Source organism: Talpa europaea, assembly GCF_964194135.1.
Source record: "Talpa europaea genome assembly, chromosome: 7".
NCBI classification, from domain to species: Eukaryota; Metazoa; Chordata; class Mammalia; order Eulipotyphla; family Talpidae; genus Talpa; species Talpa europaea.
In genome coordinates, this window is record NC_140074.1 from 5,069,285 (window position 1) to 5,094,612 (window position 25,328).

Here is a 25,328-nt window from a genome sequence, read left to right on the forward strand (position 1 = left end):
GAAGTGGACTTGACTCCAAGGGTGAACCCGAGTTCACCGCGGTGGCTGCTCGTGCAAGGTTCTGGGGGCCTTGCTTAAAGGAGCCCAGGGAGAAACTCAACCAGTTCCAGAGCGTACTGTGCCCTGGGCCTCAGTTTCCCCATCCGGACCGTGGCGACAATAAAGCCAGACAAGAATGGGGCCTCATTAGAGGCCTCCGGGACGCAGGGGCTATTTTCCCAGGCGGCCCAGAGGCGAACGCGACGCCCTCGCGCGCCCCGGGCCAGGGGGCCCCTCGGCCGACCCCCCCCACCCCCCCCACCGGCACCACCCCGGGGCGGAGCCACCGCGGCCCCGGCCCCGCCCGCCTCCCAGGCCCGCGGCGGCGCTAGGACCCGGCGGGCGCGGGCTGCGGCGGGGCCTGGGCGGCCGGAGCATCGCGGACCCGGCTCTCGGCACCGGCGCCATGTGAGGGGGCCCGGGGCCGCGGGGGGCCGGGCGCTCCCCGGGGGAGGTGAGCTGCGCCTCGTGGGAGCGGGGGAGGCTCGGTCTGCTCGGGGGTGAGGGGTCGGGGGTCGCCGGGGAAAGGAATTGATGCGGGGGGCCCCGGGGCCCCCCTAGACCCGCTCTCTTTTGGCAGCCGCGCAGGGAACCCCCGGCCCTCGCCCCAAGGACGGCCTCGGGGTCCGCAGGGCCTCCTGCCCTGACCGCCCCGTCCCTGCCGCTGTCCAGCCTCCCTGCGCACCCCAGGTGAGGCCGGGCTCGGACCCCGAGCGCGGGGGTGGGTCGGGAGGGGCAGCCCGAGCCGGGCGCCGAGGGTGAGGCGCCCCCCCCGCCCGCCCCCGTGGACCCCTGGGCTCAACACCCCGTCTCTGAATTAGGGTCCCCCTCCCCCTTCTCCGCGGAGCCCTCCTCCCACGCCGCTCGTGGGGGCTTCCACTCCTGTGGGGGGACCCCCTGGGCTGGGAGAGGCAAAGCCCCAAACTGAGGGCAGGGTGTGCCCCCCTCCGCCCACGCACGAAGTCTCCCCGATCGGAGCTGCAGCCCCCCAGCCTGAGTGGCTCCCCGCAGGCCTGCTCGTCGGTGTCGGTGCCGGTGCCGGTGCCGGTGCCGGTGCCGGCCGGGCCCGGCGCTCTGGCCTCTGCTTATCTCAGCCGCGGGGGAGGGTGCGTGGGCTCCTGGAGGGAGATCGGGGGGCTCAGTCTCGGGGCGCACCCTGTCAACAGGCCTGTGAACGGGCCCGCTGCGGGCTCCGGGCAGCCCTGCCCGGGCGCTCGGCGCCCGAGGACCTCAGTCTCCTCGCCTGTGAAATGGGGGATCGACCCCCAGGCGCCGCCCCGCTGCCCGCACAGCTGCCCGCACACCCCGGGCGCGGCGGGGCTGGGGCGGACGAGGGCGCAGGCTGCACTGGCAGGTCGTGGTGAGCGGCCTGGAACGCGAGTGACCACAGCCCCGGCCGCTGCCGGCCGCGCGCACCCCGAGCCCCGCGCTGCCCGGCCCCGCGGCCTGAGTCCGTCCAGCCAGGCCGAGCCGCCGCCTTCTCCCCACCCGCAGATGAGGACCCTGAGGCGCGCGGCGGTCGCATGGCTTGCTCGAGGCCCCTCAGCCAGTAAGTGGACCCGGGATGACGCTGCGAGGCTGCGCTGCCCGCGGCCGGCCCAGAGCTGGACCCTGGGGCTGACCCGGACGGCGGGCCCGGCCGGGGCCCTGCTCAGGCGCAGGCGGGAGGTGGGTCGAGCCCGGGGCGGGTGAGCTCCGGTGTCTGGAGCAAGGAAAGGGCGGGGGGGTGGGGGGGGGGCTTGTGCACCCTGGAGGGCCGGGGTGCCAGAGGCCCCAGGGCTGATGGGGCGACTCTGGGCTTCTGGGCTTTTCTGTCTTTTGCCCCGACTGCGGGGCCAGGACGGGCGGCGCGCCCTGCTGGGGAGCCTGTGTCCAGATCTTTCACGGGGGACTGAGCCCGTGAGAGGCCCGGGACCTCTCGGAGTAGTTGAGAGGGCTGCATCTGGGTGGAAACCTGAAGCCGGGCTGGAAAGGGGGGGCTCCGCGGATGGGGGGCGGGCTTGGGGTGGGCGGAGCCAGGACCTGGCCAATCAGGAGCGGGGTCCCTCCTTTGGCCCGAGGTTTTTCGGGCTATTCCTGGTGTCTGGGGAGGAGTGAACCGCAGCTAGGTCAGGGGGCGGAGATCCCGGCTGGAGCTGAGAGGCCCCTCGAGGAGGGTGGAGAGCTGGGAGCCCCCCAGGGCCTGCTTTCGGCTTCTGCAACTCCCCGGTGCCCTCTGGCCGGGAAGCTGCTGGAGGAGGCAGGACCCAAGTACTTGCTCCTTTTGACAGGTGGGGAAACTGAGTCTGGAGCGGCGCCCCTGGCGAGGATGGAGGGGTGTTGTCGTTGGGAGTGAGGAACAGAGCCTGCCTTGTCCCTTCGCAGGGAAGCCACTGCCCCCGGGGCAGGAGGGCGGGACTGCCCGAGGCTCGTGGAACCCAGAGCCCCCTCGCCAGTGTGGGGCTGTGGTTGCAGCCACTGGTGGATGAGTCTGTGTCTTCGCCCTCAAGATCTTAATTGGCTAATTAATGGAGTCATTCGGGGTCCTTGCATCCTTCTCACCTCTCGCCTCCGCTGTGGGCGAGGATGGTGCCTCTGAGAGCGCTCAGCTGGCCGGGAGGGGACACGCAGGTTGGCCTGCCCAGGCTTAGAGGACAGCGGCGGTGACCAGGGCACGGGCGGGCAGGTGCTCCGGAGAGACGGCTGGTTTCTGTAGCCCGGGGCAGAGCTGTGCACAGAGTGAAGACCCACAGGGAATGTCTTTATTCCTCCATGTGGGCCTCATGCAGGACTTAGGGTAGGAGAGTGGATAGGGGACCCCATCAGGGCCCCCAGCAAGGAAGCCACTTGCCTAGGAGAGCCGGGGTGTGAGGAGAGCAAATTCCTGCCCTTTCTGGGCCTCAGGGTCCCCTGCAAAATCAATATGGCCCTCAGCCTTACAGTAAAGGTGGGCAGATGAGCTGTGTGTGTGTGCGTGTGTGTGTGTGTGTGTGTGTGTGTGTGTAGGGTATAGCCTTTGAGCAGCTGGACGCTGGGGTGAGTCCCCAGGCCATAACCCTTTCTGTGGTTTGCAGGTGTGAGCCCACATCACTGTCCCCTGGGCCACCTGCGGGACACTGGCCCCTGCCCCTCAGCAGACGCCGAAGAGAGATGAGTAGCAACAAAGTAAGTGCCCTGCATTCTTGTCCCCTCTTACTTCCCTCTGTGAAAGAGGCTCCTGCAGACTTGCTCAGACCCCGGCTACCATGAGCCTGTCCCCACCAAGTGGTGGCCGATGCATGGAGGCCCTGCTTTGAGCCGTCTCTGGCCCCTGATGGGTGTGCCTTGGGCAAGCCCCTGCCTCTCTCCGGGCCCAGGTCCACGTCTGGTCTCTTGGGTTTGACCGGTCGAGAAGGAGAGGGGTGGTGGGGACGGTGAGAGTGAAGTCCGTGCAGGCGTGAGGGTGGCGTGGGGAGGTGGGGGTGAGTGGAAGGCTGGGGAGGGGGAATGGCCAGAGCAATAGATGCCAGAACGTTTTGATCAGGATCGCCGTCCTCGGTGCACTCATTTCCTGAGCACCTGGTGTGCCTGGCCCTGCACACACCTTCCCTCAAGCCCACGATCCCTTATAGATCATGAAGGACGGGTGGCATGTTCTGGGGGTTCAGTCTGGGTGCAAGCTGAGAGAGGAACCTTACAGTGATTTGAACAGGGAAAGGTAAATTTAAAGAAGAAACTGTGGGGCCTCCCTGGTGGCGCAAGGGGTTAAGACGCAACCTATGACGCTATCTACAGCCACTGCAGCACGAGTTCCCTCCCCGGCCAGGGAGCTACCCACATGGCGCAGCAGACCTCTCCTGACTCGCCTGCTGCTCCCCTCTGCCTATTCTGTTCCCCACTCTGTCTCTGGTGAATCCTCTCACCACCTCCCCATACCTCTGGCCTGTTTCCCAGTTCTTGAATGCATAAATAAATATTAAAAAAAAATAAAGAAGTAACTGTAACTGGGCATGGGAGTAACGAGGGGCTGGAACTCTAAGGAATACAGGAATAGGAGGCAGAAGGCGCAGCCAGCACCCTGGACTGATGTCCAGGCCTGGCTGGAGAGGGCACAGCTGCGACCCCTGGGGGGCCGAGAGCTCAGCTCGCATGTGCTGGTAGTTGTTCTCAGCCCACCCTCCTGGCTGCAGGGAAGGCCGTCATGGGAAATGGCTGCAGGGAGGTGCTCCAGGCTCTGATAGAAAACTGCCCCAGACAACCGAAAGCTGTGGTCTCAGGGCAGTCTAGATGGTTGTGTGACCATGAGCGGGACTCCGGGGAAGCTGTGGTCACAGCCGACATCTGGAGTCAGAGCACTGTGTTCCCAAACTGCAGAGGTGGGTGCTGGAGGAAGGGGAGAGGTGGTGGGCGGCTGGTTGCCCGAGGCTGCTGGAGAACCCCGCCCTGCTTCACGAGCCCGGGCAGCCAGCTCCTTTCCTCCCGCAGTGTCTCTCCAGCGCCCTCTCCTCTACTGACACAGCTTAATATGCAGGCAATGGGGAAGACAAAACCTTTGAAAGGCTCAGATCTGTTTCCACAGAGCAGGCCAAAAGGGTGAGCTTGGAGCTGAGATGCAACACTTCGTAACTGGCACAGAGCTGCTCTTCACAAAGAACCAGGACCTCCCAGATCACACCTAACTTTGCAGACCCTGCAAGAAGACTTTGCAGTCTTCTTGGGGAAGGCTGGGGCCCTCTTTGTTTGAATGTCCCACCTGTCTCCAGGCAGGCTTCCAGCTGCAGCTGGAGGGTCCTGCTGACTCCACAGCGGCCCGTGCAATCCAGGAAGCGCTCCCCAAGAGCCTTCCGGGAGCTGGGATACATATATAGAGTGGGGAGCAAGACTGACCCAGTCCCAACCCCCAGAGCTCATGGTCTTAGGGATGGCGTGGTGGTGGGGCTTGGAACGAGTGTGCTCAGAGGGCTGCAGGAGGGCTTCCTGGGGAGGTAGTGCCTGGCTGGTCTGGAATGCAGGGAAGGAGTTGGCCAGGCATGGCAGGTAGCCAGGACGGGAGCCGCCGAGGCTGCCGGGTGGCTGGCGCTCACCACCTCTCCCCTCTCCAGGAGCAGCGGTCAGCAGTGTTCGTGATCCTCTTTGCCCTCATCACCATCCTCATCCTCTACAGCTCCAACAGTGCCAACGAGGTCTTCCATTATGGCTCCCTGCGAGGCCGCACCCGCCGGCCCGTCAACCTCAAGAAGTGGCGCATCTCCGATGGCTACATCCCCATTCTTGGCAACAAGGTAGGCAGCCATTTTGGGGGGCTCCCTGGGACCTGCGTGGCAGCTGATCCCCCGCCGCTGCCCAGCATCACGGCCCCTGCCTCCTCCTCCCCACCTCTGCTTTCCCCACCCCCCATCCTTCCTAAAGGCGAGGATGGACCCAGGAGGCCAGAGCTTGGCTTCCAGAGCCTTCAGCCCCTTGTTTGCTGTGTGACCCGGGACAAGTCTCCTGTCCCTCTCTGCGCCTCAGTTCTCTCCAAGGTCCCACCCTTCGTGTGAATCTCCTGCTAGGTCCTGAGTCAGAATCCCTTTGGAGGGGTGTCTCTGGTTTTCACTGACCTCTGTCTCAGCTGGGGACCCCACAGCGGGCTTGGGAGCAGGACCAAGGGGGCACCTGATGACATAAAACAGACAATCGCAGCTGCCCTTTGTCAAGGGCCTGCTGTGTGCCGGGCACCGCGATCACCAGTCATCCTTACACCTCCCTTGTGAGCGCCGCACTGTTACTATCATCTACCAAAGAGGTGAGGAAACCGAGGCTCAGAGAGGGGAAGACACTTGTCCAAGGTCACACAGGAGGGAGGAACCTCAGCCCCTTCTGAGTACAGCTTGTTGAGAGGCCAAAAGTCATTCCTGGGGGCTTCTATTTGCTTGGTAGCCTTGAAACTCAGGTGGTATTTCCGGGATTCATCCTGTTGTCCTCCAAGCCCTAATCATTTTCCCTGAGGTCAGGGAGAAAATTAGGGACCTTGATCATGGACCTCACCTTCCAGGAGGAAGAAGTCTCCCTGAGGGTGCCACCTCTCCTCCCTCACGACCCCCCATTTTCTCAGGGTCTTCACATACGCAGTGTGGAGGGCCCAGGGCTCTCGACAGACCCTCACAGGGACAGTGCTCATTAGCAGGTGTTCAGAGACAGAGACACACCTAGTTTAGGGTACTTTCTGTACCCTAAAGGTCCCTGAAAGAAAAATTTAAAAGGAGCCCAGGAGAATGTGGAAGGGCTTGAGTGAGTGATGTGGAAGGACTGAAGCAGAGCTTGGTTTGTAGCTCTTTCCAGCCTGACCGGGAGGCCAGAAAACTGGAGCTCAGGAAAGCTGGAAAAGCCTTCGGTGGAGGTGCACGGGACGTGTTGCTGGATCTTGGAGTCAGGGTTGAGGGAAGCCACCAGAGCTTAGTCTTGAGGGCTGCGTGAGAGAATTCCATGGCAGAAAATGGCCCCAGAAACAGGGGTTCCAACTGGGTCATTTCACCGTGGGGAAACAGTGACCCGGAAGGGCCTGCACCTCCTTTCCTTCTTGACAAGCTGTGTCTTGTTTATGGGTGATGTGGACATGCCTCAGGGCACCGGGGAGGATGTGCTCTTGGGGGAGCTGGGCTGAGGCTGGGGCCTCATAGCCCATAGACCTGGCTTCGGTCCTGGCCCGCGTTCCTCCCCATGTGACTCAAGGGTCCCCCCTCATGGCGGTCCTGTTCTGTCTTGTTAACTCTGCCCCGATCAAGGGAGTGACCTTCTTTTGCTTCTCAGCAAACCACGGTCGTTCCCATGTCAGAGCCTCTAGTCCTACCAGTCCTCGGGCCTTTAATACCTTTCGCTGTGTGGTTCCTTCTCAGCTCAGAGAGGCCTCCAGGACCACCTTCCTAGAGTAGCTAGACCCTCTTCCCCTCTTTTGTTTTCTTCCCTGCACGTTACTTATTATTACCTGGCATGATTTTATCTTGCTCAGCGCCTGTCTCACTGACTGTGAACTTCTCGAAGACAGGAGTCTGGTCTCCTTTGCTCATTGCTCTGTCCCCAGTACCTGGCCACTCGCCAGCTTGCTGTCACTCTCTGTCATGTGTCATGTGATTATTCCTTATTGATACGTGTTGAATGTTGAACAGCCAGGCTTCAGCTGCCTGTCGTTACAGTGGGCGTAATATCACTGGTCTCCTGAGGCCTGAGGGCACAGGCTGGGGCCTGCACTGAGTGGTCCTGACAGTGTTGACTTTCCGTGCCCCAGACGCTGCCCTCCCGGTGCCGCCAGTGTGTGATTGTCACCAGCTCCAGCCACCTACTGGGCACCAAGCTGGGCCCCGAGATCGAGCGGGCGGAGTGCACCATCCGCATGAACGACGCGCCCACCACGGGCTACTCTGCCGACGTGGGCAACAAGACCACTTTTCGCGTGGTGGCCCATTCCAGCGTGTTCCGTGTGCTGCGGAGGCCTCAGGAGTTCGTCAACCGGACCCCCGAAACCGTGTTCATCTTCTGGGGTCCCCCTAACAAGATGCAGAAGCCCCAGGGCAGCCTCGTGCGCTTCATCCAGCGGGCAGGCCTGGTGTTCCCCAACATGGAGGCCTACGCCGTCTCTCCCGGCCGCATGCGCCAGTTTGACGACCTCTTCCGGGGTGAGACAGGCAAGGACAGGTACCAGCCTCCTGCCTGCCCCCCTCCGTCCAGCCCTGTGCTCCTCCTTGGCCTGGGGCCTCTTCCACGCACTGCTGAGGATGTGACCATTTCTAGTCACCCTCTGCTCAGGTCTTCTAGGGGAGTTCTCTTCACATCCAGCTCCTAGCATGAGTCATTGCCAGTGTGCTCTGCATGGTCCTGTCTCCCCAGGAGGGCTTCCTCCCAGCATGCTTTGTGCTGAGGGAACAGGGCCTCCCAGCATGCTCTGCTCTGAGGTTGCACAGTCACTCCTAGAATCTGTAAGGAGAGCTCCCATTGCGTTCCTTGTGGGAAGTGTTGGCTACTCCCAGCATGTCTCGCTTTAAGCACACAGTTGCTCCCAGCATGCTCTATTCTAAGGCTATTCATTTCCAGCATGTCCTGCTCTTGATTAATCTCCCTAAAAAAGCTAGGCCAGTGATGTACAAATATAATAAAAGCCACATATGTAATTTAAATTTTTATAGGAGCCACATTAAAAGAGAAAAAACTGAAATGAATTTAATTTTGTAATTTTATTTACATAATATGACCAATTTAGATCTTGTACATATTTTGTTTGGCTTATACTTAAATATTTAAACTACTTTGCTACTATTTAGATCGTATTCAAAATGGTTTTTGGCTCCTAGTTTTTCATTGCTTGTATATAGAAATATTGAGTTTTGTATGTTATAGCCTATATCTCGTAACCTTGCACAACTTACTAGTTCTAGGAGATTTTTGTAGATTCTTTGGGATTTTCTATGTGGATGATCACTTTGTAAGTACATGCAACAAAGGAGTTTTATTTCTTCCTTCCAGTCTTGTATGCCTATTATTTATCTCACCATCTTGCACTGGCTAGGATGTTCCATGCAATGTTGGAAGCGGTGAGAGCAAACATCCTCTTCTCAGCCCCAGGCTTAGGGGGAAGCATGCAGTCTTCCACAATTAATTATAGTGTAAGCGGAAGGTTTTGCAGCTGGCTTTCACCAGTTGAGGAAGTTCCTTCTGCCACTAGTCTCTAAGAGATTTTTTTGTTGTTTTTGTTTTTTTTTTTTTAATTCTAGCTTAATAAAAATTTACAAAAATTCCTGGGATGGTATCACCTCTCAACCTTGATAGAATTTTTACCATGACTGGGTATTGAATTTGATTGTTTTCTGCATAAATTGATAACATGGTTTTTCTTCAGACTATTAATATGGTGGGTTTATATTGATTGATTTTTGAAAACTGAGTCAGCTTTGCATTTCTGGAATAAACTCCACTTGGTTGTCATATATTATTCTTGTTGTTGGTACTGTTTAACTGGCTTTGGTAAAAGGGTAGTGCAGGCCTCAGAAAATGAATTGGAAAATATTTCTTCTTATTTTCTGGGAGTGTGTAGAACTGGTATTCATTCTTAAAATGTTTGATAGAATTTGCCAGTGAAACTCTAAGGCTTGAGATTCTTTTTCAGAAGATTTTGTTTTTATTTATTTATTTTAAAAGATTTATTTATTTATGCATACAAGAGCTGGGGTGCAAGCCAGAGGTGGGGGAGGGTGAGAGGATTCACCGGAGACAGAGTGGGGAACAGAATAGGCAGATTGACTGAAATACACTGCTGAGGGGAGCAGTGGGGAGACAGGAGAGGTCTGCTGCGCCGTGTGGGTAGCTCCCCGGCCGACCAGGGACCGAGCTCCTGCTGCAGAGGCTGCGGATAGTTTCATAGTGCGGTGCTTAACCCCCTGTACCACCAGGGAGGCCCCCCTTTTGGGAAGATTTTAAACTATGAATTAACTTCCTTTAATAATTACAGGATATTCAGGTTATCTATTTTATCTTGGGTACATTTTGGTAGCTTGTCATTTTCAACGAATTGACCCATTTTACCTAAGTTGTCAAATTCACGTGTGTAGTTTTGTTTTTTTTTTTTTTAAATTATCCTTCTGGTGTCTATAGGTCTCTTTTTTATTTATTATTTATTTATTTATTTTTTTTTTTTGTGGGACTCTCGCTGGCGGCCGGGGAACCAACCAGCGCTGCGAGGCTGCAGCCTCGCAGCCCAGCGCTCAACCGCTGCGCCACCAGGGGAGGCCCTCTTTTTTATTCTTGATATTTCTAATTTGTGTCTTTTCACTCTTCTTTATCAGTCTTGGGAGAAGTTTATTTTCTTTTAAACTTTTCAAAAAACCACCTTCATTCAAATACTTGCAAAAAATTTGTAAGTCAACATGTACTCGATATCAAAAATCATCACGACCCAGCCCACATACTTTTTTCACACTAAGAAATCCCATGTGTCTTCACACTGTGTCTCAACCCCGGGTCAGGGCTCATGTGCCCACAGGTGGCTTGTGGCTGCAGTTGTGGGCCACACAGCTCTAGGCTCTTGTCTGTTTCTCCCGCCATCCTTCCAGCACGCTGTGTGGCCAAGGTCATTCTCAGCCTGGGAATTCACAGCCCAAGTGTGCTGGTTCTCCCAGGAGTTTATTCCCAGCATGCCCTGTACCCTCTGTTTCCCTCCAGGGTGCTCTCTCCACACCTGGTGCATCTGCCCAGACAAGCCCTGTGCTAGCCTGCGGCACGGCCCCAGGGGGGCTGCACTGGGGGTAGCAAATGGTTGGTGTGCCCCCTGGCTGGAGGGGCGAGGAGCTCTGAGAGACCCCCCCTGTGAGTTGACCCTCCCTCCCTGCCTGTCCCGGCACTCATCATGACCCCTCTCTGCCTCCAGGGAGAAGTCCCACTCGTGGCTGAGCACAGGCTGGTTCACCATGGTGATTGCGGTGGAGTTGTGTGACCACGTGCACGTCTACGGCATGGTCCCTCCTGACTACTGCAGGTGAGCCCCCGCAAAATCCGTCATTGGCCTCAGGATGAAGCTGGGGGCCTGGAGGCTTGGCCAAGAGGATGCCTTCATGGGCCTCCCTTTCATGGTGTTCAGACAGCTCCGCAGAGAGCTGGGCCCCTGGGAGCTATGCCAGGGCCCCACCTCCGGTGCAGACTCCAGAGTCTGGATATTAATAAGAACTATCACTATGGCATGAAAAGCTGAGTGGTGGCAGCTGTTTTCCGCTGTGCTACCCGGGGTAACCAAGCATGACCGCAATGACCTCATTTATTCCTCATGGTGACCCTAAGGGGTAGGGACATTATTCTTCCCCCATCATAGAGGAGAAAACCTGAGGACGTTTCCACAAATAGTAGGGGGTGGGGCAGGCTCCAGAGCCCACAGCCCGACCCTCCCTGTGCTGCGGTCCTCCTGGAGAAAGGAAAAGGCTGGGCTGCGCTAAAAAAGAAAAAACGTCATGGTCTACACCTGTTCCACCCTACCCATTTCACAGACGGGACCCGTCCCAGGGAGGGGCAGGGAGCCCTCCCGGCCGATGGCCGGCAGCAGGCCAGGGCTGGAGCGGGCAGGGCGTGCCGGGCCCGCGCTCACTGGCCCGTGTGCTCTGCCCAGCCAGCGGCCCCGCCTGCAGCGCATGCCCTACCACTACTATGAGCCCAAGGGGCCCGACGAGTGTGTCACCTACATCCAGAACGAGCACAGCCGCAAGGGCAACCACCACCGTTTCATCACCGAGAAGAGGGTCTTCTCGTCCTGGGCCCAGCTCTACGGCATCACCTTCTCCCACCCGTCCTGGACCTAGGCCGCCCTCGAGGGACCAGGGAGCGGTGTCCGCCCCGTCCTGGACGCGCCCTCCTGGCCAGTCGAGGCTGGCCGAAGTGTGCCCTGGCCAGTCAGGGCTGACGGGGGTCCTCCGGCCAGTCAGGGCCTTGCGGGGTGATGCCTCCAGCCAGTCGGCGCATGGGGGGATTTTGTGGCCAATCAGGGTCTCGGGCTTCTGCGCGGTTCGTCAGGGGTGTCGAGGTGTTTCTCGCGCAGTCAGGGTCAGAGCGCGTCAATCAGGGTATTTCCGAGCGGTCGGAGGCTGAGGCCTGCCCCTTCCCAGCAGCCTCGGTCAGCGCCCCAGGACGGCCCGCGCCCTCTCTGCTGGCGGGGTCGCTGGGTCCTGCCCCACGGAGGTGGGCCTTGATGCCCCCTTCGCCTTCCAGAGCCGGAAGAGCCGTCCGAGGCCAGCGGGGTGGGGGGCGCCCAGAAGTGGGGGGCCAGCGTCCGGGGGTGGGCGCTGCCCCAGTGCCAGGGGACCGGGAGTCTGGGCCCCTCCCTCGCCCACCGGCTGCCTTGGGTCTGTTCTCTCGAAGCCTGGCTCCCCCCATCAACTACCCCCTGGGGGCTCAGCTCCTTGGGATGTCAGGGGACCCCTTGCCGGTCTCCTCCTCCTAGAAACTTGAGGGTATTTTTGCGCAAACTTCCCCAGGGTCTGGGGGACTCTAAACCGGGATGAGACCTTTCCGCTGTTTTCTTAGCCCCTCAGCCCAGCTGCCATTAGCTTGGCTCTTGAAGAGCCAGGCCCCATTTTCTGCCATCCTGCAGGGAGGCTTTCCACCTGTTGGGGAGCCTTGCAGGCTGAGAAAGGGGGAATCCCAGCCAAACTGGGGTTTTGTGTAGCCCCCTTGTCTGCAGCTGCTGGAGGCTTCCAAGGCTCTCCCTGAGCTGGGCCTGGGAAGGCTCTACCGGGTCACCTGGTTCTGTCCCCCGACTCTGCATCAGACACTTTACTGCAGGACCCAGGTGGGGCTTGCCCCCTGCCTCCCAGAGCCCAGAGGGAAGACTGGAGGGCTTCCTGGAGGAGGCTGTGGACTGGGAGGCCAGCAGCGAGCCATTGCACATTACGGCGGGGGCTGGCAACTACACCAGACTGGGTTTTGTAATGATTTGTACAGGAATAAATGCACCTAAGCTCTGGCTCCAGTTCCTGTGTCTCCAGATGCCCCTCAGCTCCCTGTGGCCCTGCGCTGCAGGCCTTCTCTGGACTGTACCCACACCCTGCAGGCTGCGGACTAGGAGGCCAGCAGAACGGCCAGCTCTGTCAGCCTGCCAGTGAGTCAAACCCTGGGTGGCAGGGTTCTGGAACCAAGCCCAGCTGGCATTTCCAGTCCCACCTCCCCCTGCCTTTGTGACCTTGGGCAAGTCTCCTCACCTTGGAGCCCCCAGACTCTGCTCTCTCAGGGGCTCAGGTTCTAGGGAGGGGAGGGGCCCCACTATGGGTTCTGTCCCAGTCTGACTCCTAAGGGTTACAAAGACAATGACACAGGCAGCTGCCAGAGGGACTTTTGAGGAGGTGACGTTCTTCCGAGGCCTGAAGGACCAAAAGGGTCCTGCTGAGCTCTGGGGAGAGAGCTTCCGGCAGGGAGAGGGTGGGAGAAGCATATCCCCCATCCCTGAAAGCAGCCTGGGAGGACAGGAGGGGGAGGAGGCAGAGCAGGGGATGGAGGGGGCAGAGGTTGGCTCTGGGGCCTGGGGGTGCTGTGGGTCGGAAGCCAGAATTTCCTGCAGGGCCCAGCAGGAGGTAGTCAGGCCTCCCTGGGAGGGTGTGGTGCTGTGGATGCTGCCTCTCCTGCCGCCAGCCTCTCAGAGAGAGGACTTGTTTACTCTAGGTTGGCACGAGGAAAGGGGTCCGTGACTCTGGGAGATTACAACCTGTTTAGGCAGATAAGATGCCCTTGGGAGCAGAGGCCGAACAAAGGGTGGCTGTGTGAGACATGGGCAGGCAGCCTGCTGGGGCCTGAGCAAGAGCTCTCCTGGCGCTGGGCCAGTGGGGACGGTGAGCCGTGGAGTTGGACACAGGAATGGCACCCCGATTTTCTCCATTCACATGCGTGTCACGCTCCCAGTAGCCACCTTATGCGGTGCATTAGCTGCAACGGATGGGGCTGGGAATGTCAGGTAGGGAGGGAGGGTGGCAGGGACAAAGCCTAGGGTGGGCGGCACAGCCCTGCTCAGCAGGCTGTGGCAGTGGCAGGGAGCCCCGGGGGAGGCGAGCCCACTCGAGGGCACCATCCTCCTTGCTGGACTGCAGCGGGCTGGCCAGGGAGTTTGCAGGGTCAGGGCCTGGGCCCACCTGACCTGACTCAGGTGGTGAGTGTGTTGAAGCGACAGGGGCTCCGTGGGGAGCTTAAGGTCATGCTGGGCCGTGGGGATGTGGGAATAGGCATCTTTCCTGCCCCATGGGGGCCCGGGTGCTTCTCCAAGCCCCTGTTCCAGCTCTTTCGGTGGCCGCCCCGACCCCTGGCCCACTTGGGCCAGCCCGAACCTGGGGTCTGTGTGATCCAGCTGTGACCCTCAAAGGGAGGCTGCCCCAGTTCACCCCCAGCCCCTCGACACGGACATATTTTCAAACCTCAGAATTCTTTCTTTGACCAAAATATTTTCTTAAGTTTGGTTTCAATTATTTGCTTATGTTTTTAGGTATTTTTATATCACATACAATAATTTAAACCATACAAATGATATAAGATAGGAAGTGAGGACGCCTCGCAGTTCTAGTCCCTATTTATAGTCGAGGGTAGAAACGTCCATATTTTTTCTTCCATGCACTTGTTTTCATTCCCGCTCTCCTTTCTGCTCTTCCTTTCCTTTCTCCTTGCCTCCCTTCTTTCTGCCCTTCCTCTCTCCCTTCTTCTAGATTATAAGTGGGAGGAAAAAATCCCCAAACTTCAGTATCCCAGCCCTGATGGAAAACCTTAGGCCATATGCAAATTAAATAATTAAAACTTAAGGTACTTAAAGTTTCACATTTAAAAATTTTATTTTGATTGTAAAAAAGCCACAGAATTTTCTATCTTCACCAGCGTTAAGTGTAGCCGGGTCAGTCATGTTAAGTGTAGCCGGGTCAGTCATGTTAAGTGTATTTACGTGGCTGTGAACTGGCGCTCCAGAACATCGTCATCTTGCGTTATCGGAAACTCTATTTCTACTAGATGACTCGGAATCCACCTGCCCACCTTGGTAACCACCATGCTCCATTCTGCTTCTAGGAATGTGGCTACTTTAAAGACTTCAAACAAGTAGAATCATACACTTTTTTTTTGTCGTTTGTCTCTTGTGACTGACATTTCACTTAGCGCAATGTCCTCGGGGAACATCTGTGTCAAGATGGTTTATATAAAGTAACAGGTGCTGTTGAATTTTGAAAAAAAGGAGCCTGGGGTGGCCTGACAAAGTGAAAGTCCTACTTCCCTCTGGGCGTCCTGTGCATACACGCCCCTGACCAGTTTTGCTTCATTTTAACTTTAAGATGCCATTGGTTTGAGATAAGGCAACACGATTTCAGAGCTGTTAAAATGAAAAAAAAAAGCAGAAAAATCCTGGGAGTGGGTTTTACTCGCACACCCCCACTCCTGCAGGTGGTCAGTTACTCTCCTGGGGGCAGGCCACACCTGCGCAGGCCTTTTGGTACCAATTCATGTCCAGGGCCTCTTGCCGCGCCAGCCGTGAGGACATCCAGCTTCCTTTGTCCTGCCGGGCCCCACCTGGTGGTGCCACTGCCCCTCCGTCAGCCCCACACTGGCTGGCACCTCTGTGCCCTTGTAAGGGATTCCTAAGGTAAAGGAAATCTTGATCAACATGCTCTTGCTTTCCACAAAGGTCGGGAGGCCGTGCCAATGCCCACACCCACTGCTGTGTTTTCAGAGGGCCTTTCAAACACCTTGAAATGCAGAACCTCTGGCCCAGTGCTTCCCTCTCCAGCAGGGGAAATGAAGTCCTAAGATATAAGGACCTTGTCTGAGGTCCCAGGTGGCAGAGCTGGTCCTGGCTGCTGCTGTTGCTAGGAAACCACTCACTCTCCTGGTAGTGTCACTCTCAAACACCCTCCTGACTCCCTAGTGCCTGTAAGACACATTTGAAAGTCAACCAAGCCCACCGCTGGGGGCGGCTGGGGGCGGCTGGGGGCTGCTGGGGGCCAGCGAGGCTGGCTTGTGTTCAGGGTCTCCACGTGGTCCGGTGGGCAAATGCATGATTTCCGAAGCCGCCTGGTCCCGGGCTCTCTCTGTTTCCACGTTACTTAGCACCTGCTGCTCTGTGCGGTCTCTAAGCAAATGCTGGAGAAGCACATCGCCTTCCGGACTCTCAGGCAGGTTGTTGTACGGACGGGATCTCACCCTCTGTATGTAAAGAATCAGGTGTGGTCTGAGAGCAGTGCTCCACCCAGCGCCTGGTGTGCCGGGAGGGCTCCCCAGTGGGAGTCATTTATTTATTTCTTTAGTTTTGATCAGTATTATCAAGACCCGCATGTGGAAGCTGCCTGGCAGCTCTGTGGGGCCAGGGCTGGGCTTCTGTAATCCACACATCCACCCCACTGGGAGGGGGTGGTTTCAGCCCCAGGGGAGCTCTCAGGGCACCTTGCAGCAGGGATGGAGCTGCAGGGCACCTTGCAGCAGGGATGGCCTCTGGGCAGGACCTGAGGAGGGGCTGGGGGCCTTGTCTGGCAAGCAAAGCCCCAATAATCCACGCCTGGGTCTCCGCCTTCCTGGTCTGGCCTCTCTCGGCCATCAACTCTCTGCACAGGGTCTCTCTGGTCCCCAGCGGTCTAAGGGAGACTTGCACGATGGCGGCAGCGTGGATGGAAACCCTTGCACACTGTCAAGTGCGGCGCACATGCGCAGGCACAGCCACCTGGGGTGCTCTATGGGGGGCGCCAGTCTTGCTCTGGATTTCCATGAGGGTTCCAGTCCACACCCCTCCCTTCCCGGTCCGCTCTCCCTCCCTCCTTTCCTGCCTGCCACCACGGAGCTGCTCCCGGCATGCCGTGCGCTGCTGACAGCCTTATAAATAGTCGCCTTTGCAGGCGGCGGGCGAGGACGGGCAGGGCACGCACTGGCCCCAGCGCCCACCCGCACCCCTCCCCCAGGTCAGTGTGTGCCTGTGCGGCTGTCTGTGCGCGCGGGGGGGAGGGCGCCTGTGGGGGAAGTAGGGGAGCCGCAGGAACCTGGGGGCTGCGGTTTGCGCGTGAGAGTACCCTGGGGGCTTGTGTGTTTGTATCCGTGGTTATGATCTGTGTGCGCCTCCGTGTCTTATTCCCCAGACTCTGCTGTGGGTGTTTGTGCCACACTGTGTGTCTTTGTGTGTGTGTGGCAGCCCCTCCCGCCTTCCCAGACAGTCACCCCTTTGTCCCAGCCGGTGCTCCTGGGGCTCCAGGTCCCTGCCCTTGGCAGGTTCAGCTGAGGCTGGGGAGGGAGCCCTGTGGCCTGACTCCCTGCAGGGAGGACCTGGTGCGAGAGTCTGGGTGATTGCAGAGCTGTTCCATCTTGTCGTTTCACTGTGCTGGAGGGGCGGGACCCCCCTGGGATGTTGGCCCGGAGCCACAGCCTCCTGAAGGGATGGGCACTCACGTGGAGGCTTGCCCCAGCACGGCAGGACGCTTCAGCAGTAGTAGCACGGGCTGAAAAACGCAGGCCCAGAGAGGGGACACCAGCGGCCCAAGGGCACACAGCTGAGTGATGGAGCTGGGATTTGACTCCAAGGTCGTTACCCACCACTGGGAAGGCTGCTTTTGATCAGGAGCTGGGAGACTTGGCCTTGCAATTGAAGTTAGGTTGCTCTCCCTCTGGGGTACCCCATGCCTCTGGGAACACCACCCAGTCCTACTGGGAGTTGCTGGGGCCCTGATTTGGGGGCCTTATAAGGCCTGGGTGCGGAGCCTGTAACCCAACTCCATCCTGGATCCCTGGCCTCTGTGAGGCCTCCTTACAGCCCAAGTTATTTTGGACCAAGGAAGTGTCAGGTGCCAGCAGGATGGTGGGGTTTAGGTTACTGGGAGGGGGTGGGGCAGAGCAGGATGGAGGTTACACCTCAAGGCATCACTCGAGGCTGTCCCTCGGCTAGGGACCTCCCCTCTTCCAACCTGCTGCTGAGAGGCCTTGGAGCTCCTACCCATCCTTCAGCACACCCAACAGGAAAGAGGCTACAAGTCAAACCCCAGGAGCCCACAGCAAAGCTTCTTAAGGGCCTCTAGGTACTAAGCCCCAGAGCAGCAGAAATTACAGGCCCAAGTTTGACCCCCAGCCAGGTCCTGGAGCAACTCTCTCCAATTCTCCAAGTCTCAGTTCCCTCCCAAGACGACTGAGCATGGAGATCCCCCAACCCTGTGTTCAGCAGGAGCCAGGATCCGGGTGGGGAACACAGGCCTGATGTACAACAGAAAGGTCCAGCATAGTGTGGGTTATGTGACAAGGGGGGCTAAAGGAGGGACAGTTCAGAGAAGGCAGTGAAGAGAAAAGCCCAGGAAGGCTTCCTGAAAGAGGAGACACCCAAACTGCAACCTAAGCAGGCACCTTGGGGAAAAGGTATCCAGGCACTGTGTACAGCTTTGGCCAGGGCCTGGAGCAGGGGCACCATCGTGCTGGGTGTAGGAGCTACAAGTTTTTCCAGCAACAGCTGATAAGGCTGCAGGAGGTGGCAAGAGCCAGATCACCGGGGCTCTATTAACTATGTTAAGGGGTCCAGGCTTTATTTGGGGACCCGAGGGGGCTACACACGGAGGGGTTTTAAGCAGACAAATGACTTGTTCTGACAGAGATGGCCAGGCCCCTCACCGAAAACAAGAGAGTGGTGGTGAGACACAGGCTGGAGAGAGAGGCTTGGGGTGTGTGGGTGGAGGCGGGGTGTGGGAGAAGGGCATCATGCTGACTGGGGCATGGCTGGGCCTCCAGGCCTGTCCTGGGACTTATAGGGCTGGGAAGGGAGGCTGACTGGAGGGAGGGGTGTCCTAGGTGGACTAAGGGCCTGGGCTAGAGGACCCAGGCAGGAGGAATGCTGGCTGAGGGTCAAGGGTTAAGGGTCAAAAAGAATGGCTGTGAGAGTGGCTGGTGGCTTTGGGGAGGGCTGGCGGGGAGCGGAGGCTGAGCCCTGAAGAGACCGATGGGGAGGCTGAGGGAGGCCCCAGGGCAACATGGAAGCTCATCGTGGGGTCCCAGGAAACTCAGGGAAGACGAAGAGGAGCCAGTGAAGCGAGGTTCTCAGGGTTGAGGGGGAATTTTTGGGGGGGTGGAAGTTGAGCCTGGGACCCCTGGCTGTGTCCACCTGAGTGCAGCCCCTTGGCCCACTGAGTCCCTTCAGGCATCTGGTTCAAACCCCATCCCACCTCCTGCTCACCTCCACCGTCACTGCTCGGGCCTGCCTCCTGCCTCGGGCAGCCCGCTTCCTGCCCTGGGGAGTGTTGTCAAGGTGCTGGGCCCCCTGGGACCCACACCCTGTCTCTGGGACTGGCTGGGAGCAGCTCAGCAGGTGCTGGTGCCACTGTTTATGCCCCTCACCGCTGCCCACCGCTGCCCTCCAGAAGAGCTGGGCTGCTGTGGGGTGAGCAGCAGAGGCCCCGAGGAAAGGTGACATTTCCAAGGTCACCTGGCTCCTGGGCCTTCCCTGCCCCAGTGGCCCCTCTCCCCTCAGAGCCTGACACACCCCATGCAACCTGGAGGAGAAGAAGCGGCTGCCCTGCTCTCTCCCCACCGGTGCCCTTGTCTTGCAGACGCTGACTCAGCTCCGGACTCGACAGGATGGAAGGTACGGAGGCTGCGCTCCTTTCCTGCTCACCGCCTATGCCTCGGTGTACCCATCTGTTAAGGGGGCACGCTCTCTGGAGACACTGGGGAGGGGGTGCAGGCTCTGGCGCTGCTGGAGGGGCCCTGTTGGGGGCCCTCCCAGCATCTTCCTCCGCACCCTCCGGGATGTGCCAGCTCCATGTTTAATTTTAGAAGCGGAGAGGCCTCCTCGAGGCTCCCGGGGAGGGCCTCGCCGCTCACCTCCTGCGCTGGTATTTATAGCGCCGAGCCCCTGCCTCTCTGGCCAGGGGAGGCCTGTCCCCGGAGAGCCTCACGAGGAGGAGGCAGGTTCCTACGTCTCTCCGAGACTCAGTTTCCACAGCATTCCGTGGGGGTGGCCTTGAGGATGTCTTGAGTCCTCCTGGCTCCTCTGGGTTGGGACCTGGACAGAAACATGGGGTGGGCGGAGAACTGGCTGGCCCACCTCCTGGTGGCACCACCATCCCATCCCTGGCGTTGGGCCTGGGCCTGCAGCTCTTAAAGCTGCAGCGGGCCTGGCTGAAGCCGCCGGTCACTCTCCCACCCCCGGGGCTTGCACATGAACTGCTGCTGGCCTGCCGCCTCCCTCGGCCCAAACTGGGCTTATCACAGGCAGGCAGGCTCAGGGGGCCCACAGGAAAAGCGGTTCTGCCAGCACCACAAGGGTCCAGCACAGGCCCGGAGGGCCCCAGGGGCTGCGGCGCCCACCTCCTCTCGGCAGGGCGGGAAGGGAAGAGGGGCCGGGAATTGTTTCCTGAGGTCACGCGGATGAGGGCCTATTTCTGCAGAAGAGGGGGAAGCTGGGTAGTCAGGGAAAAGGACCCCACGTTCCCGTTCCAGGCACCCCCGGGGCAGGCCCCCGCCTCTCTAGGCCCCGGGTCCCCTGCCTGGCGGGACTGCCATCTGACTGAGTTCTAGGGGCTGGCAAGGCAGAGCTTGGCTCCTCAGCCCTCTGGGCCCTGGTTCCATGTGCCCACCGCAGCCCTCCTCCCTGGCAACCATCTCCAGGGCAACAGATGTTGTGGTCGCCAACTCCACACGCACCGCCCAGGAGAGGCCGGCGATGGGCAGGGCCAGGGCCTGGGAGGGGAAGGGTCGGGGCCTCTGTGGAACGGAACCATGGGGAGCTGCTGCTCGTCTGGAACCCAAGATGCACAAGACACTAGGGCCAGAGGTGACCCCCGAGGAGGCCCCACCTCCACAGGGAGGGGCCGGGAGGGTGGGCATCTCAGTCCCCCAGAGTCACCCCCACAGCCTGTGTCGAGCCTGCGGCCTCTGCTGGTCCCTCTGCCTGGAAGCCCATCAGAACTCACTCTGGGCTCCGACTCGCCCGTCCCCTGACAGGAGCGTACGGCGTGTCCACCCCCCTGCCGGGGCCCAGCACGGGCCGGAGGCTCCAGAGCTGCTCTGGCTGTGTCAGGCAAGTGGCTGACTCTGCTCCCCCTTTTCTCTCCCGCAGAGAAGCTGAAGAAAACCAAGATCATCTTTGTGGTGGGTGAGTCCAAGGCGGGGGTGACAGCGGGGCGGGAGCCCGGGCCTGGGGCTGCACCCTGAGCTCCGCCCCTCCTCGGCTGGGTGGCCCTGGCAGACTGTCCCTGCTGGGCTTCTGAACGGGCGGGCGCTTGCAGGCGGGCCCGGCTCGGGGAAGGGCACCCAGTGTGAGAAGATTGTCGAGAAGTACGGCTACACCCACCTCTCCAGCGGGGACCTCCTGCGGGCGGAGGTCAGCTCTGGCTCGGCCAGGGGCAAGATGCTGTCTGAGATCATGGAGAAGGGGCAGCTGGTGCCGCTGGTGAGTGGGCCCCGGCAGGGTGGGGGGCAGGGGCGACGGTGGTCCCGAGTGGGCACCAGCCGGCAGGATGCCAAGCGAGGCTGACCGTGGTCTTCCCTGGCTCTGAAGCCCCTGATGGGTCCCCAATACTCTTGGCAAAAAGTTCCTCCCAGAGGCGCCCAAGAACCTCGGACCCGTGGCCTGCCAACCCCTGCAGTCCCAGGCTGCCCACTCCCCCAGCTCTCTGTCCCCCAGCACCCTGGCCTTCCTGTCGCTCATACTCGTCACACTCCTTCCTGCCTGGAATGTTCTTTCCTCCTCAGCTTTCGGACTTTCCTGGCTGCTCAGCTTTTGGCTAAGACCCTGTCCCCCAATTTTATATGCCAGTCACCCCGCTTCTTTGCTCATACAACCTGGATAAATCACTTGTGCAATTGTCTGTGGGCCTCCTGACAGCATGGAGACCTGCCACGTCCTCAGGGCCAGGACAGGAGCTGGCTGGAGGAGGGCTCAGGCGATACTGTTGAAAGAATGAATGAATGAAGAAGTGAAGGGCTTGAAGGATTGATCAAAGTCGGCACCTTTCAGAGAAGGCTTCCTGAGAGGGAGGCTTGTTGGGATTGTCTGTGTCAAGGCCAGAGGTCAGAGGCCACGCAGGCCATGGGGCCAGCACACGCAGCGCCCCAGAAGGGGGTTCATGGCCCCATCATCCCTCCTTGTCCCCAGGAAACGGTGTTGGACATGCTCCGAGACGCCATGCTGGCCAAGGTAGATTCTTCCAAAGGCTTCCTGATCGACGGCTACCCTCGGGAGGTGCAGCAGGGGGAGGAGTTTGAGCGAAGGGTAAGGAGCAAGCTTAGTGGGGGCCTGTGGTGTGGGGTGCCCGGCAAGATGGAAGGATGGTGGGGGTGGGGGCTGGAGAACGAGAGGCATGTTAAGGCTCCAGGGAAGACTGTCTGGCCAGACAGTCTTTCTTTTCCAGAAGAAAAGTCTAGATGAAGAGGAAGCACTGGGCTGGGAGGTGCATGGCTTCGGGTTCCCGCCCAGCCACTGGAGGCCTCTAGCTCTCCTCATTCTGCCTCCTTGAACCTCAGTGTCCCCGCCTGAAAAATGGGGAGAGAAAGGCCACAGCTGCCTTAAGGGGCAGTAGGGGGATTAGAGAGAATGCATCCCTCAAGAGTGGAGCTTGCACCCCATAAACACATGGTCAGACAGGCCAGAAAGAGCATGGGCAGGACTGGGAGGGTCCTGCTGGTGTGGGGTACAGGGATATGTGGGGCAGCTGGAGCAGGCAGGTGGCCTGGATGCGGCAGGCTGTGCTGGGGAGGGGGATCTGTCTCCTTCGGGGAGCTGCAGGAAGTCTGGCTGGAAAGAGTGGACCTTTGAGGATGAGGGGTCTGAGCTTCCGCGAGCAGGTGCCTGTCGGGCCCCTTCCCCAAGCACACGCATGCACACAGCAAATAAGCACGCACACGGGGCACAGACACGGACAGCGATGTGAGTGTGGGAGCCACAGGCATGTGCACACGGCACGCATATGTGTGCCATGTGCCTGGCAGTATGCATGCATGCACATGTGTACAATGCCCTGTACGTGGGGATGCACACGTGCGCACCCATGCGTCTGGTGTCACCGGCCGTCCAGATGGGCCTACATGTGCCCAGTAGGGAGAGGCAGCAAGGGTGGGTGGGGGGCTCTGGGGGGACTTCTTGGAGTGATTGCTTCCAGGCCTTGCAGGGAGGACGGCACGTCCCAGCAGTCCTGGGGCAGGACCACACCTCCACCCCTACTTCCACTTCTGTGAGGCTAGCGCCGCCTTTAGGTTTCCGTCACTTTAGACTGTATTTTTTGACCACTAAGTGGCTGCAAGACCTCAGTTTCCCTATGTGTGAAATGGTGGCTGGCTGGGCTTCCACGGAAGACGTGGACCCTGTGGTCAAATGCCAGGCGGCCCCAGGGCACATCCTATCCTGACCCCCGTGCACTCGCTGTGAGGTGTCCCTGCGAGCCTCACGGCTGCATCAGAAAACAGGGTTAATGAAAGTCCCCAGCCGAGGGCGAGGGCGGACCAGCTCAGCCTCTGGCAGCGGGTTTGGCCCCGGGTCCCACCGCCTGGTCTTCTGGGCTGTGGACACCAGGGGGTGCCAGGGCCCCACTGAAGGAGAGCAGGTTGCGGGTCTCCCCCCTCCAAGTCATCCCGGGGTGCAGTGCTTGTTCCAGCCACAGTGACTTTGCTTAGACCCCCGCTCCCCAGCGCGCAGAGCCCCTCACCCCAAGCTCAGCCCTAGGGGCGAGTCAGCTGTGCGCCTGCCCGCAGGGCCCTGGCCTGGCCGGGAGAGGTCAGGGAGCGCCCAGGGGCTCAGAGCCCGGCTCCAGGGCAAGGAAAGGGGCCGGAGGGCCGCGCCCGGGAGCTCGTCCCTAGAGAACGCGGCTTGGGGTCCAGGCTGCAGGGAGCTGTGGGGTGCGGGGGGCCAGGAGGTGGGCCCCCCTGGAGATACGGGGCGGCCGCGAAGGTCTGGGCAGGGCAGGGCAGGGCCGGGGCTGCGTGGGAAGGTCCCCGGGCGGCCCCGCGGGCTCTCGCGGCCCGAGCGGGTCTGGGCGCCGGTGACCGCGCGCCGCCCGCAGATCGGGCAGCCCACGCTGCTGCTGTACGTGGACGCGGGCCCCGAGACCATGACCCAGCGGCTCCTGAAGCGCGGGGAGACCAGCGGGCGGGTGGACGACAACGAGGAAACCATCAAGAAGCGGCTGGAGACCTACTACAAGGCCACGGAGCCCGTGATCGCCTTCTACGAGAAGCGCGGCATCGTGCGCAAGGTGCGCCCCCTGCTGGCCGGGGCGGGGAGGGCGCTGGGGGACCCCCCCAACCCCAGCCCAGGGGCCCTGGGGAAGCTGTGTGTTTGCTGGCCCAGCCGCAAATGGCTGTGACCTCAAGTCTGCCCTCGGCTCCAGGCCTTGGTTTCCCTGCTGGCTCTCCAAGGGGTGCCGTCCACTCTGGCTGGGCTCTGCGGGAGTCATCCCCTGGCCTGCGGGCCGCCTGGCTCCCCACGGGGGCTCCACCCTCAAGGCCTGTCTCCCCGCAGGTCAACGCAGAAGGCTCCGTGGACAGTGTCTTCACCCAGGTCTGCACCCACCTGGACGCCCTCAAGTAGTCTGGCTGGAGCCCCTTCCTCAGCTCGGAGCCCCGCCTCATCCCTGTCCTGACTGGGGCATCCTGGCCTGAGCTCCGGGCCTCCACCCTGCCCGGCTGGAACACAGACAGAGGAAGCCGCTTTATCCTGTTTCCATGGACAGCTGAACACTAAAGGAATTTCCAAGGACGTTCGGTTTTACTCCTTTTTCTTTGCTTCCACTGGAGTTGACTCATGTGGTATGGTGGGAGTCCCCAGCCTGCCCCCCCACCCCGTCCTCCCGGCTCCGCAGGCCCCCTCCGCACCCTCCCCTAGGTCTGGTGGAAGACCCAGGCCCTTCCTTACTCCGTGTGTGCTGGGTCCGTGCCAGGCCAGCCCTGGGGGTTCAGGGAGACGGAGGCAGCTCTCTAGCTCTTGGGGAATCATGATCAGGCCGAGCCAGGCCCCCGCCTGGGCTCCTCTACATCATCTTGGGGTGACCTTGATCCCTCATCTCTCTGAGTGTGTTCTCTGTGCCTACGCCTGCTGGGGCCTGGGGCTTGGGGGCCTCCTAGGAGTGAGGGCGCACACGCCAGGCAGCTGAGTGGGCAGCAAATTTACCTTCTTGGTGCAAGAAGCTCTGAGGATCTGAAAAGGCCTTGAGCTTGGTGGGGATGAGGTGGTCACCATCGGGGCCGGGGTCTCCCTGGGGAGATGAGGTGCAGGAGCTCCTCTGGTCACAGCTGCCCTTCCTGAACCCACTTCTGAATCTGAATTAAGCTTGGTGTCCCCATTTGACCCCCAAGGTTGGGATGACAACACCCGGCAAGGGGTGCGAGTTGTCAGTTGCCACACCTGTGGGGGTGGGAGCAGCCTCCCAGGGTGTGCAGGAGTGGGGGTGCCGGATCCCCAATCTGTCCTCTTTCCCACTTTGGCCTCATCACTGAGAAAGACTCCACTTGGGGTTCATGTGTCCTTGACACCGCGTCATGGCACAGCTGGTTCCCTGTAGGGCCAAGAGAGCCTTCAGCAGTTCAAAGTCCCTTGTGGGGTGATGGCAGCCACTCTGGGTTCCGTGTCCCCTTCTACTTCTGGCAAATGCGGCTGGTTTTCCATTTACATTAGTTATGGAAATTTTCCTTTAAAATAAACATATTTAAGTTATGAAGGGTGAGTCTATTGGAAAGAGAGCACAAAATAAATAAATGCTAGTGCGGGGCAGGTAGGAGACAGCAGCGCCATGCAGGATGGGGTGTCAGGGGGCCTCTGCAGCTGGTCCCTCTGCTCCCCAGGCCAAAAGGGAAGTGCCTGGAACCCACAACTTGCTCTGGGGCCTCCTACCTTGGGGTCTCTGTGTCACAGC

At 59.8% G+C, this 25,328-nt stretch overlaps 2 protein-coding genes across 2 annotated transcripts; both read left to right on the plus strand.

Moving 5' to 3' along the window:
- Positions 1–1,562: 1,562 nt before the first annotated feature.
- ST6GALNAC6 (ST6 N-acetylgalactosaminide alpha-2,6-sialyltransferase 6) lies at positions 1,563–11,309 on the plus strand (the record flags this gene model as incomplete). Its single annotated transcript, XM_084238275.1, has 6 exons — positions 1,563–1,588; positions 3,093–3,183; positions 5,100–5,279; positions 7,262–7,668; positions 10,391–10,498; positions 11,120–11,309. The coding sequence occupies 6 exons, from the start codon at positions 1,563–1,565 to the stop codon at positions 11,307–11,309; spliced, it is 1,002 nt and encodes a 333-aa protein (XP_084094401.1).
- A 7,694-nt stretch (positions 11,310–19,003) lies between these two features.
- AK1 (adenylate kinase 1) lies at positions 19,004–24,145 on the plus strand. The gene is made up of 6 exons (XM_084236763.1): positions 19,004–19,066; positions 20,543–20,578; positions 20,712–20,875; positions 21,581–21,697; positions 23,481–23,672; positions 23,939–24,145. The coding sequence occupies exons 1-6, from the start codon at positions 19,060–19,062 to the stop codon at positions 24,005–24,007; spliced, it is 585 nt and encodes a 194-aa protein (XP_084092889.1). The 5' UTR covers positions 19,004–19,059; the 3' UTR covers positions 24,008–24,145.
- Positions 24,146–25,328: the final 1,183 nt, after the last annotated feature.

Coding starts and splice junctions, on each gene's coding strand:
- AK1 (XM_084236763.1), top strand. Junction 20,579..20,711: donor CAAGATCATCTTTGTGGTGG/GTGAGTCCAAGG, acceptor GGGCGCTTGCAG/GCGGGCCCGGCTCGGGGAAG. Junction 21,698..23,480: donor GGGAGGAGTTTGAGCGAAGG/GTAAGGAGCAAG, acceptor CGCCGCCCGCAG/ATCGGGCAGCCCACGCTGCT.